The 12,193-nt window shown below is 32.3% G+C and overlaps 3 protein-coding genes and 1 long non-coding RNA gene across 8 annotated transcripts; 3 read left to right on the top strand and 1 right to left on the bottom strand.

Moving 5' to 3' along the window:
- The first annotated feature begins 2,173 nt into the window (after positions 1-2,173).
- LOC123192495 (amino acid transporter AVT6C-like) lies at positions 2,174-4,050 on the top strand. The gene is made up of 5 exons (XM_044605076.1): positions 2,174-2,577; positions 2,668-2,820; positions 2,900-3,103; positions 3,189-3,654; positions 3,738-4,050. The coding sequence occupies exons 1-5, from the start codon at positions 2,220-2,222 to the stop codon at positions 3,862-3,864; spliced, it is 1,308 nt and encodes a 435-aa protein (XP_044461011.1). The 5' UTR covers positions 2,174-2,219; the 3' UTR covers positions 3,865-4,050.
- Positions 4,051-4,306: 256 nt separating this feature from the next.
- LOC123192457 lies at positions 4,307-7,099 on the bottom strand. 5 transcript variants are annotated; one of them, XR_006496876.1, is made up of 5 exons: positions 6,829-7,099; positions 6,099-6,261; positions 5,970-6,033; positions 5,154-5,886; positions 4,307-4,914 (listed from the first exon to the last, which is right to left on the bottom strand). It is a non-coding gene; the product is annotated as an uncharacterized LOC123192457 (long non-coding RNA). The 5 variants fall into 5 exon arrangements; XR_006496877.1 differs by having other exon boundaries at positions 5,154-5,374; positions 5,861-6,018; XR_006496875.1 differs by having other exon boundaries at positions 5,970-6,018.
- Positions 7,100-9,350: 2,251 nt separating this feature from the next.
- LOC123193713 lies at positions 9,351-9,962 on the top strand. The gene is made up of 2 exons (XM_044606794.1): positions 9,351-9,508; positions 9,600-9,962. The coding sequence occupies exons 1-2, from the start codon at positions 9,376-9,378 to the stop codon at positions 9,818-9,820; spliced, it is 354 nt and encodes a 117-aa protein (XP_044462729.1). The 5' UTR covers positions 9,351-9,375; the 3' UTR covers positions 9,821-9,962.
- A 553-nt stretch (positions 9,963-10,515) lies between these two features.
- On the top strand, positions 10,516-12,187 carry LOC123193682 (BTB/POZ domain-containing protein At3g56230-like; the record flags this gene model as incomplete). The annotated part of the gene is given in 4 exon segments (XM_044606750.1): positions 10,516-10,981; positions 11,798-11,825; positions 11,827-11,979; positions 12,058-12,187. Coding segments are annotated over 4 exon segments (499 nt in total), but the record flags the coding sequence as incomplete, so codon positions are not given.
- Positions 12,188-12,193: the final 6 nt, after the last annotated feature.

Genomic DNA, 12,193 nt, shown 5'->3' with positions numbered 1-12,193 from the left:
ATTTCTGCAAATGCTCCATCAATGGTCAATTTAGATTTAGATTAACATCAATACTTTATATTATATAAACTTACAACGCGGTGTTTTTCCTTAATATGAAAAATAATTTCAATGAATTTTCCTTATCGATGCTCAACTAAGGAATATTCTTTTTTTAACCAATGTTAGTATTTTGTCTACTCGACCTAATTAAACTAAGCAAAATGATTGTATGAAACAGCAATAATTGTTTAATGTATAACTTATGTCATGACCAACTTATTCCACGTATGAAAATATCATAAATATGGATGGAGCACTCGTTCTAACATATGAGAACGTTCTTTCTATCTCTTTGATAACTTGTTTTATTGAGAATGACCTTGTTTCATTAGTCATCCCTGTTCTATTTGAAATCGAGCAAAATTAAAGTTTAAAAGAATAAAGGTCTTTTGTGAGATGCAATTATACCAATAAGAAGTATTAAATATTAATATTACCATCGGTACAAAAATCATACCAATAAAAATACACCATATTTGAGGTGCAATTATGTGCAAATTATTAAGAATAATAAAAATGATGATGAACAAAATGCTTTTAAGATAGTTCATCTGCTATTCGGAAGTCTATGCTTACATTTCTATTACCAAGTTTGTTTGGTATTAATTTGACAAAGTAATGATAGTTATAACAAAATGGCATCCCTAGACGTTTGGACAATTGTATTTATAGGATAATAGATAAGGTTAAATGCGTAATTATATAATTAGATATATTTAGTCTTAACACAATGAATTCAAAATTCAATTTAATTTCGTTTATATGAATAAGGTTAAATTTGAGCTAAGTTGAGCTTGTTGAGTTTATTTCAAAGGTGTTTAAGTTTGATTCGTTTGAGAGAAACCAAACTCAAGTTTGAGCTTGAATCAAGCACTAAGTTTTTTGATACCAAAACGACATCATTTTTTATGTGTATTAATTAAAATAATATTTTTTTGATTAATTTGTATCAAATTTTTTTGAGTTTATAAGTTTTACGAGTCAAATATCTTTAAAACTCGAATAAACTCGAACAAAATCTAACCCTATATATGAAAATTGGATAATTGTGTGCTCTCAAAATGTAGGAAATGATTGTTATTTCATAACACACAAGATAAAGACGAGAAGTGTTTTCTTAATGTTAGAAGATTGAAATGACATATTAAAGAGAGTGTGAGAATGTTTAAAACTACCAAATTTCACTTCCTACTATTTTTGTATAGAGGGTCTTTAACCCACATTTAAAGTTGACCTACGTGAATGTGACGTCATTAATTGTTTATGACATGACTAGTCAGTTCTTTTATACCACCCTCACACATTTGACATAAATAAGGTTTAACCGTACAATAAGTATAAATAAATTGATGTATATGATTAAGTTATTTAATCGAACAATTATTTGAGTGTATATATCCATTAATATCCAACCGTGTAGATATTAAATATTAATAATTTATCTTTTTTAATATCATTATGCTAAATTTAGAAATTATAAATTTTAGAGCAATTAATAAGTAAAACAGAAAAATCAGATGTGATTGTCACTTTCGCCCAAATCTTTTATCAGAAAATGAATTATCTTCTACAAAAATTATCCCTGAAAACATTCAAATCCATCCCATTGATTTTCTTTTTCTAGGAACTAAACCCATTGAAATTTATTTGATCATATTTTAAAGATGGTTCGTATAAATAGGAAATTAATATAATATAGAAATAGAATTCTTGCATTCAACCCTTTGAACTAGCAATGATTAACGAGTAAAATCAAAGTACTAATTTACCCCTCATAGCACATAATTAATTGAATTTAGACACTCAGATTGACCAGGCATGCCAGAGAAGACCACCACTTGGGCCAATTTTGCGTCCACATTCACTATCTTCTTCCAATTGTTACCATCTTGTCTACGTACATTCATACGCCATCAATTTCACTACACTCCAACCTGGAATATCACAATAAACAAACTCTAACCAATAAAAATCCAATCTTACCCCTCATCAGTCTTAACTTAAACCAATCACTTCATGTCTTATCAATGGTGTTTTGGTCATTTCTCACCGCCCCACCAATCACTATGCACTATGCACTATGCACCATGCTTTGTTATATAGTCCACATTAAATGTGCATTAATATACAAGAGGACAACATCATCAAAATTCAGAACCGCCCCCTAGCAGGCAAAGATGTCTCCGGCTGCCGGACTACAAGCGCCACTGCTGCCAAGCTACAAGCTGAGAAGCCGTGCATCGGTGGCCGGCGCCGTGTTTAATGTGTCCACCAGTATCATTGGAGCTGGGATTATGTCCATTCCTGCCACCCTTAAGGTCCTTGGTGTCATCCCAGCTTTTCTGCTGATTGTGATAATTGCTTGCCTTGCTGACGTATCTGTTGAAATTCTGATGAGGTTTACGCACGCCGGTGACTCGACATCGTATGCGGGTGTGATGAGGGAGTCATTTGGACGTGTAGGATCAGTTGCAGTACAGATTTGTGTTATGATCACTAATCTTGGGTGCTTGATTATTTATTTGATTATTATTGGTAAGATTAGCTTATGCTGGTGATTAAGAAAAATTCAGATTAATGGAATTCTGGTTTTTTAAAACCATTTTTTGGTTGTTTTATGAACAGGTGATGTTCTATCTGGAAATCAGCCTGGAGGATTAGTTCATTTGGGTGTGTTGCAAGAATGGTTTGGCATTCATTGGTGGAATTCTCGTGCTTTTTCTCTGCTTTTCATTGTTGTTTTTGTCATGCTTCCATTGGTTTTGCTCAGGCGTGTAGGTGAGAATCTTTGAAGCTTGAAAGATGATTATTTTGTATTTGATGATTTGGAAGCTTATTCATTTGGGTTGTTTTTCAGAATCTTTGAAGTTTAGCTCTGCAATATCAGTTCTACTCGCGGTGGTGTTTGTTGGCATATGCTCATTTATGGCAATTTCAGCACTCTTTGAAGGCAAAACCAAAACCCCAAGATTGTTGCCTCAATTGAACCATCAAACCTCGTTCTTTGACCTTTTCACGGCCGTTCCTGTCATTGTGACTGCTTTCACATTTCATTTTAATGGTGAGAACACCCTGGATAACTAGCTTCTGCAGTGTATTCTTTAAAATTTTACTACTCACAAAGCTTCTCTTATGAATGTTTGCAGTTCATCCAATCGGTTTCGAGCTTAACAAGCCGTCTGATATGATCTTGGCAGCAAGAATTTCACTTGTATTATGTGCCGGCCTCTACTTCACAATAGGACTATTTGGGTACCTTTTGTTTGGAGACTCAATCATGGCTGATATACTTGTAAATTTTGATCAAAGTTCTGGTTCAGCAGTTGGTTCATTGCTCAATGACATTGTTAGATTAAGCTATGCATTTCACCTTATGCTTGTGTTCCCTCTGTTGAACTTCTCTTTGAGGCTCAATATTGATGAACTTCTCTTCTCTGAGAAGCCTAATCTGGCCAAAGACACCACCAGATTTTTGTCCCTCACATTTGTACTTGTAGCGTTCACTTATGTAGCAGCCATAGCGATCCCAGACATATGGAGTTTCTTTCAGTTCTTAGGATCAACTTCTGCCGTCTGTCTCGCCTTCATCTTCCCAGGGGCAATTGTTCTCAGGTATTTTTATGCATATTTCAGAAGACCCCGATTGACATGTCTAGCTGTAGTTATATCTAACTGATGGTTTCCATGAATTGCAGGGATGTTCATGGTATATCAACAGCAAGGGAAAGGACCATTGCATTAGTAATGATAATTCTGGCTGTGGTGACCAGCACAATTGCAATTTGTACTAATATAATTAGTTTCTTTGGAAACACTTCATAATCCGTAACCCAGTTTTTGTTCTGTTGAGGTCCATGTTTTCTTTGTGTCATATATTTCATCAGAATCTCAGGTGCAATTTAGATTAGAAGAGGAATTTATATCCTTTCTTGGATTGTGTAAGTTTGTTAAACCAAGGAAATATTTCATATGAAATGTAAAAGTGAAATCTTTCAATCTTTTAGAAAAGAGTGACTAGAAATTATTTTAACTCATACTAGGAAGGGATCACATGACAAGGCTTATAATATCAACAATAAATGGAAATGGAATCACCCACACAGTGTCTAATAAAAACATTGATTGAAAAGAAACACACTGAATCAAGACTAAACTTCATGAGCTCGATTTAGTTATCTTTGAGTATTTAAAAGATTGCCTAACAATTTAATTGCACACTTAAAACAATCATCCAATAAAACATGAAAATCATATACTACACACATAACCAAAGAAAGAAAGTGCACTTGTTATTAATGGTCGTAAATCATAACTAGGGTTTTGAAATCACCCTAATTGCAAGAAGATTAGTTATCTATTCAAATATAAGAACTAAATCAAAATTCATGAGGACAAACAACAGAAGATGAGTAGAAAATCTTAGCAAATCAAGTTGGTGTCAATATTGAATTCTTCCCGTTTGCTCTCTTCAGTTTTCTTTCACAGCTCAGCTCTCTCCCAATTTTGCTAGAAAGAGACTATTTATATTGTTAGGGTTCATTGGGGTGTCATTGGGGGAGTCTCAAACAAATTACGATACAATACTTCAGAAAAATTTCAACTTCTCTACGCATGTCATGGCATTGAAGCATTCAATGTCATAGCAGTTACTCTTCCATGTCAAGGCATTGGTTACTCTATCTTTCCCATTTCGCATCAATAATTTCTCCATGCTGAGGCATTGAATACTCTGCCAAAAATCCGAAGATATTCTCTCCAAAATCTCATAACTTCCCTGTCTTAACTCCGACTCTTAAGATGTTTGTTCCCAATCGTCACATCGCTTCACCAACATTATTCTTCACTCAAATATCACTTTTGTGCACCTATGACCTGAAAATACGCAAAACATACTTATGATTTCAAAGAAGGCATTTATAAAGCAATTAAGTATAATCACTCAAATCAAACCTAATTTCTACAATCAATTCCAAAAACACTAAATATAAGTGCATTTCCAAACACTCATCAAAGCACTAAAAATGAAAGTTTTTCTTATACATTTGCCTTTCATTTCACCGAAAGTTTATAACAATTCAATAGACAATGAGAGTATTAAAGCATATGTATACCTCTTCAATTACAATTTCCCCTCTGTAAACTTTATATGACTGAGGGGTGTAACCATTAACAACCCAGAAGTCAGAGACTTCTCTATTGAAGTAGCTGGGAGAGAAGACTTCTAGCTTAGTTTTCATTTGAAGAGAGAATGATTGTTCTGCATTGAGAGAAGATCCTTAGGTTCTGAGCTTTTTCCTCCATGAATGTTCCCACAATGAAATTTTAGAAATGACTTCGTCAAAAAAGAAACAAAACTGATTAAGATGCTTCAACTTATAATCAAACTGAAACATTTTCTAATAATTGTGCTTCTTTCCCATCATAAGTTCATCATCGTCATGCATACCTCTATATCAAAATAAAATTATCACTAAACATGTAAGTTATGGGAAATACAGAAACATAAAGCCCAGAAATAAGATTCATGAGTTTGTTTGGGTGATTCATATGCTCCCTAGAGAAAATTCAACAACATAGCCACCATCCACTCATGCTAACTTGTGTATACATGTGTTTAGCAGTTCCACCATTCACTCAGACAATCTATACCCACACAAACACACATATACACACGTTAGCCTGAGTCTGCCCCTTAGCCAACTGAATTACCAAAATCATGAACAAAGCCATCTGCAGTGGAAGCATTGCCTATTGTATAGTAATTTAATACGCTAGCTGATATCACAACTACATTCAAATAGTAGTAACAATAGTTTACCTTTTTTGATTTATTGTCCCCTTCATCTGAAAGGTTAACACAGTAAGCCCCTCAAACACATAATCTAAAAACAAAACCCCAAAAGTGCTAAAACTGTTATGCAAAATACCTTCATTTGACTGTATGTCAACCATGACAGAATCACTGCCATCATTGTCCTTGAGAAAAAATAACTGAAATGCATAATCAGTTTCATCCAATGTAGAAACATATTGATATTCCTAGCATAATTACTCACCTTGGGACCATCTTGTGTTACATGTTTTCTTTCAAGACGCCTTTATCTTTCTTCTTTGATTTTGATGTCAGTAATGCCTGAACAAAGGGGTTCTTTTGTATTACACCATCACATTGGACCACCTTTTGTCTGTGTTTATCAATCTTCCTCTTAACAGAACGATCTGGCATGACAAAAACCAAGAAATTCAACTCACAAAACTAACAAAATTAAAAGAATAGTCAAAGGAGAAGCCAAAGTTTTGTTCAAAAACCAAAACACCAAACATTTACCGGTGATAAGATAATAGGAAAACAAATTAGGAATACTTCTGTTCACCTTTAAAGTAATCATTTCTCAAAAGAAAAAGTTTGCTGCTTTCGAAACTTAATAACAATACTCAGAAACTCCCACATTATCATAATCAACTACTAGATTATAGTTTTCCCCTTAAATTTTCAAAATTTTCGAATTACGGAACTTATTACTGATACTTAGAATGATTAAGGAAACGAATTCAAGTTAAAAATAGACAGAAAGAAAACAAAGGAAAAAAAAAAAATACTAATCAAGCATACTTCTTTTAACCTAAAGAACTTAATTTTCACAAGTAAAACCATACTTTTCTGAAACCTTATAGCAAAACTCATGAGTTCTCAACCTAATGATATTGCTTTTCCTTAAATTTCCAATAATCACTGAAGTAAAATTGAAGTTGCAAACTAATAAAGAAATGCAAACAAAAACAAACCATGTTGAGTTCAAAGGTTAAGGTTAAAGTTGAGCTAAACTTTGGACTTGTCAATATAGAAAAGTGATTCGCTTAGAAACTGAGAAAGAGAGCCGCCAGAAGAGCATCTTTACTCGATTTCCCAAAGTAATCCTCTATTTCCTCTGCGCTTATGTTTTCCCTCCATGCGTTCTTTCCCTTTCTCGACTCTTTAGCTTTCTTCCCCAACTCTTCTTCCTCTTCTCTTTGACTGCTGTAGGAATATATTTGACCATAAACGTGGAGACGGAAATTCATGTTACGCGCGTTATATTAAAATCTGTTTTATCATCATCTATACCATTTATTTATATTATTTTTATTAAACACAGATATTTTAATTTTTAACTTTCAACGCTCTAAATTATTAAGTCAGTTATTTGATTTAATATATTATTATATAATATTGATCTAAATATAAATTAATTAATTTTATATAATATAAATTTTAATTTTTATATTTATATATTTAAATAATTTTGATATGATATAAAAATTTAAAATTAAATAGATAAACTTAACAATCTAAAATAATTCAGATCTAATGAGAACACACTCAACTAAACGGCAAACCAATTATTATATGTGATTATATTTAAAGGGATATTAAAAATTAAAAATAAAAAATTTATATTTAATAAAAATAATATATATATATATAATAAATATAATAGATTGCATTCATGCATCCAAATATATTCCGACATCTGCGCACTAAAAGAGACGAAGCGGTGAAGTTGAAAATGGCTTATTTTTATATTACTACAATTTCTGGGAAATTTTTGAGTGACCTCACGAATTTTATCTACCAAAAAAAAAAAGTTAAAATCATTTTGCCGACAGAAATTACTTAATTTCTCTCGAATTTCACACCCCACGTGCACATTTGTTCATCCCAAAGTTTTGTCGATTTTGCTCATCTTTAATGAGGATTAATCATAAAATATTTTGTTTTCAAAAATAAAACCACAAATGAAAATTCATGTAATATATATATTTGGGAAATATTTACATATAAAGGGAGAATGAGTATTTTTTTAACAATATTTTTTTATTTTTAAATTTTAAAAATGAAAAATTTTTAATTATTTTCTAATTCTGTGAGTATATTTCATTGAAAATTAAGATAAAATTAAAAACAATAAAATACGCAATAGTTAACTTTTGATTTTTAAAATTTAAATATTTATATAATAAAATTAATTATTCGTATACCATTGTAATAAAGAGTAGAATAATAAAATTTTTTTATTCCTTTAAAGTTTTAGATTTTTTGTTTTTATCCCCCTTGTCATTTTCTTAATTTCTTAGTTGTTAGCCACTTGTACTTACATTTGTAGACTTGACAACAACAAAGAAAAATTTTGTGAAGAAACTTTGTCTTAACAATAGTCACTAAGCTTTGGACATGCTCATAGGATTCGAACACTCAACCATGGTGCCTTCATCTTCGCATAAACCGTCACCATTAACCATTGTAGAGTGCTTGATAGTTACTTGTTTGCTAGCGAAAGAGGTGTTCAACCAATGTAAAAAGCTTATTAAAACCAGTTTTTCCACGGTGATCGTGTTATAAAGTTTGGCCGACAACAAACATACAAGAGCTACCAAAAGCAACCATCACTGTCGTAATATATAAACAAATTGTCATCATATTCAAACAACTTTTAACCTAAATCGATAATCAATTAAATAGTTTAATTATACAATAAATTATGAAAGCCAATGATCGCGATAACCATGAGTAATAAGAACAACCAAGCTTGATGAGGAGACTCTCTTGTTGGCATTGCTTCCATTGAGCACGTCTTACTCATCCAATAGTAATATCAAAACATATACTAATGTCCTCTTTCACTCCTTGACCTATATACGTTATGTTGCATACAAACTCTTTCAATACTAGATTATCCTTGGCCTTGACTCTTTTAATCCCACTTTCAGCTTTGCTCTCATAACTAATCTTGATCTCAAACTAATCTACGTTAATATTTAATCACTAGTAGAGATAATGAAAAAATAAAAAGAAAAAAATATATAATAAGAATAGAAAAATAAAGGTAATTAAAAAAGAAAATTGATAAAATAATTTAATTATAATTATAATTTAACATTATATAAAAAATTGCCCAAATATTATATAAGCTGGAGTTAAAAAAAAAATTGATTGAAAGGTAGGGAGATGTCGATTTTAAACTTAAAAGGGTGGGGAATTTGTCGTGAAGGGAAATAGTGTTCTCCCATATTAAATACTAAAAAGTTGACAAAATAAAAGCATTATTCCAAAACAGAAACAGACCAACAAATAAATAAATAAGGCATCCTGGGCTTCCGTATTTCAATCCTGGATCTTATGGATGAGAGGGGCAACATGTGGGCTGGTCTAAAACAAGTAGCAGACGATGAGAAAACCAGGGCAAGTGGAGCCTCTAGTTTAAACCAAGTTTCAGTGTTCGAAGAAAAGTTAACCAAATCCAGGGGCGGTAAAAAGTTACACCTTTCAGAGTTTCAACTCACTCCTTACTATAAATGCCAGCCTCTCTTGCTTCTTCCTCCCTCACTCAATCTAGCTTTCAAGTATATATTCGGTACCAGAAAAGAGCACCAGGTAATATGGAGGCAGTTCAGTCATGGGTTTCTAATCACAAGCTCACCAGCATTGGTAAGTATAGTATTATGTATTTATGCGAATGTCCACATTATAGAATATCTCGATTAGCTAGATTAAGTTATGAGGATGGCTTATTTTGCAGGAGGAATATGGGCAACAACGATTGGGGCATCGCTGGCTTATACACGAAAAATGACTCTTCTGAAGCCGAGCCTGAGGCTTATTCATGCCAGGATGCATGCACAAGCAATAACGTTGGCTGTGCTTTCCGGTGCTGCAGCTTATCACTATTATGAAAAGAGTGCCGACAAACTAGAACAGAATCCTGATAAAACTGCAAAAATTCACCATCCTGTGGCCTGATGGGATGCCTCTAAAGCATCAGCTTTTCAGAAGGATAATGTAAACTCGCTACTATTGTATAGCTAGTAATTAATTATGTTAACGATGATAAATGTAGTACTTTAACATTTTAATGTATTTTCAGATGAGCTTTCTTAAATTATATGTACTCCAAGCTATAAGATTGCAGTATGAATTAAAATATGAAAATCAAAACCCATAAATTGAGAAAGGTTTCCAGCCAATGATTTTTAACTTTGGAGATGGTAAAAAATGTTCTTTTACTTCATTTATTGAAGGGAGAATACTAAAAAAAAAAAAAAAAAAGGAATAAAAAAATCAAGTAAATTTTACTACCTAAAAATTGATTGCAGAAATAATAATTTGTAATCATGATCAGGCATGCATCTGAATCTGATAGATCATGATCAAACGAGGTTCCCTGTTGATGATGAAGGGTTGATTATCATAGATGATGCGGGCTAGCTACCAGGCTGGCTTAAGAAATTATAAAATTAAATAATATTTTAGAGCAAAAATGGGTTGCCTTGAACATATTTGCTGTTGTGAGGTTGGAAAGTCCTTTTCTTCTTCCTAACTCTGTGATTCTTCTTCTCTAGCAAGCCTCCATTTGTTTATTATTATCTTTCTTTCTTTCTTTATAACTCACTCTATTAGACATGCTCACCAACTTCCCCCAACTTTCTTTTCTCTCTTTCACAATCTAATCCTCATCTTTCTATTCATAATAATCTCCAAGGTCACATGATTAAAGGCTGGTTTGGTCATTTCCTTTATATTAAAATATGCCCACCTTACCTTACATGCAATCATCATGGTTGCTTTGCTAACTTAATTAACAACTGATACAATTAATAACAAGCTTAAAGTATTATTAGCAATCAAGGCAAAGTCAATAGTTTTTTTTATATTGAGTTCTTCAGAAGAAGAACCAATCTCTCCTTCTTCTTCTTGTTCATAGTTTTGTGTAGAAATGGATTGCTCTATTTGCAGCTCCATGCCATTTATGTTACGGCCGCCGAGGAATACCATATGTGGAGCTTGCTATGAGGGAGCTAAAAGCGTAATCACATTGATGAACAAGATCGAAGGTGATCATAGTAAAGCAGCTACTGATAAATCCAGTAATTCTATGGTTTCTTCACCAAATTCTTGCAAGGCAAGCTGTCTTCATCTTTTTTACAATTCCTTTTCTTTCTTTAGCAACTTTGATTGTTTAGTTTTATGATTCAGGAAACTAGCAATCTTTTAGCCTAAAGACTATAACAGTCTAGAAATCAAATAAAACAATCTAAATTTTAAATCATTTGAAAATATTGCTCATCTTTTGCCTTAAATAAGCAGAATGTGTACTGATAACATTGAAACACAAGGGGCCATTGCACATGTCTCCCTACCCACTTTGCTTGGGTTATTTTTATGCCGACCCATTTAAAGTTAAAGCCCAATCTAAGCTAAAATTGGGCTAAAATATGCTAAACAACCCTAGAACTTTATAAATACATGTTTAGATTTTGTTTTTGAACAATTTAATGGTAGTTTTCATATACTTATTTTCACTGAGAAAGTTCATGAACATTCATTGTATATTATTTGTGAATTTTCACATAGCATTACCCAATTTTGGGTTCATTAGTTTAAAATTAGCTGGGCATAATTAATAAACATATAGCCAATAAGTTCTCATCCAGCCATCATATATTGATTGTTAATCAATCACTTCTTTAGCTTAATTATATAAGAGTCATACTATATTTATCCACTTTGAATACACAAATATATATATACTTATATGTGTCATCATATAATTGAATGTTACTTTATTTGTAATTCAAAATCTCCTAATCATGTGATAATATATATAAGTGTATATATATTTATATATCCAAAGTCGGTATACATAGTTTTATTGATTATATAATTTGGATTAAGAATTGTCAGATTAACATTTTCTATTTCTTGTATTAATTAATACTTTCAGCCACTAGCAAACCTTCTAAAAATGTGTGAACAGCATGAAAGAAGTAGAAGTGGAGTTGAACAAGAAATTAAATTTTCTTTGTGGGTTTGTCACTGCATTCAGAGAACAAATTCACACGGATATACATCTCAAGCCTGGCAATAATGGACCTCCCATTCCTGCACATAGAGCTTTACTGGTAAATTTCCATTAATTCTCCCGTCCTTTCTGCTACATTTTCTGATTTTTATCGTGAATTTATTCATTATATATGCAGGCAGCAAGATCAGAGATCTTCAAAAACATGCTAGATTCAGATGGCTGCAAGGCTCCACCAAGTGATGACACCATTACACTCCCAGAGTTGAACCACGATGAGCTTGAATCTCTTCTTGAATTCCTCTACAGTGGAG

This window comes from Mangifera indica, chromosome 12 (assembly GCF_011075055.1).
Source record: "Mangifera indica cultivar Alphonso chromosome 12, CATAS_Mindica_2.1, whole genome shotgun sequence".
NCBI classification, from domain to species: Eukaryota; Viridiplantae; Streptophyta; class Magnoliopsida; order Sapindales; family Anacardiaceae; genus Mangifera; species Mangifera indica.
This window is presented reverse-complemented; position numbering and strand designations above follow the sequence as displayed.

What these genes read in the sequence shown, in the direction of transcription:
- LOC123192495 (XM_044605076.1), top strand. Translation starts at nt 2,220, where the DNA reads ATGTCTCCGGCTGCCGGACTACAAGCGCCACTGCTGCCAAGCTACAAG. An exon ending in TTTCACATTTCATTTTAATG is followed by an intron (nt 3,104 to 3,188) that starts GTGAGAACACCC and finishes GAATGTTTGCAG; the next exon opens with TTCATCCAATCGGTTTCGAG. An exon ending in CCAGGGGCAATTGTTCTCAG is followed by an intron (nt 3,655 to 3,737) that starts GTATTTTTATGC and finishes CATGAATTGCAG; the next exon opens with GGATGTTCATGGTATATCAA.
- LOC123193713 (XM_044606794.1), top strand. Translation starts at nt 9,376, where the DNA reads ATGCCAGCCTCTCTTGCTTCTTCCTCCCTCACTCAATCTAGCTTTCAA. An exon ending in TCACAAGCTCACCAGCATTG is followed by an intron (nt 9,509 to 9,599) that starts GTAAGTATAGTA and finishes CTTATTTTGCAG; the next exon opens with GAGGAATATGGGCAACAACG.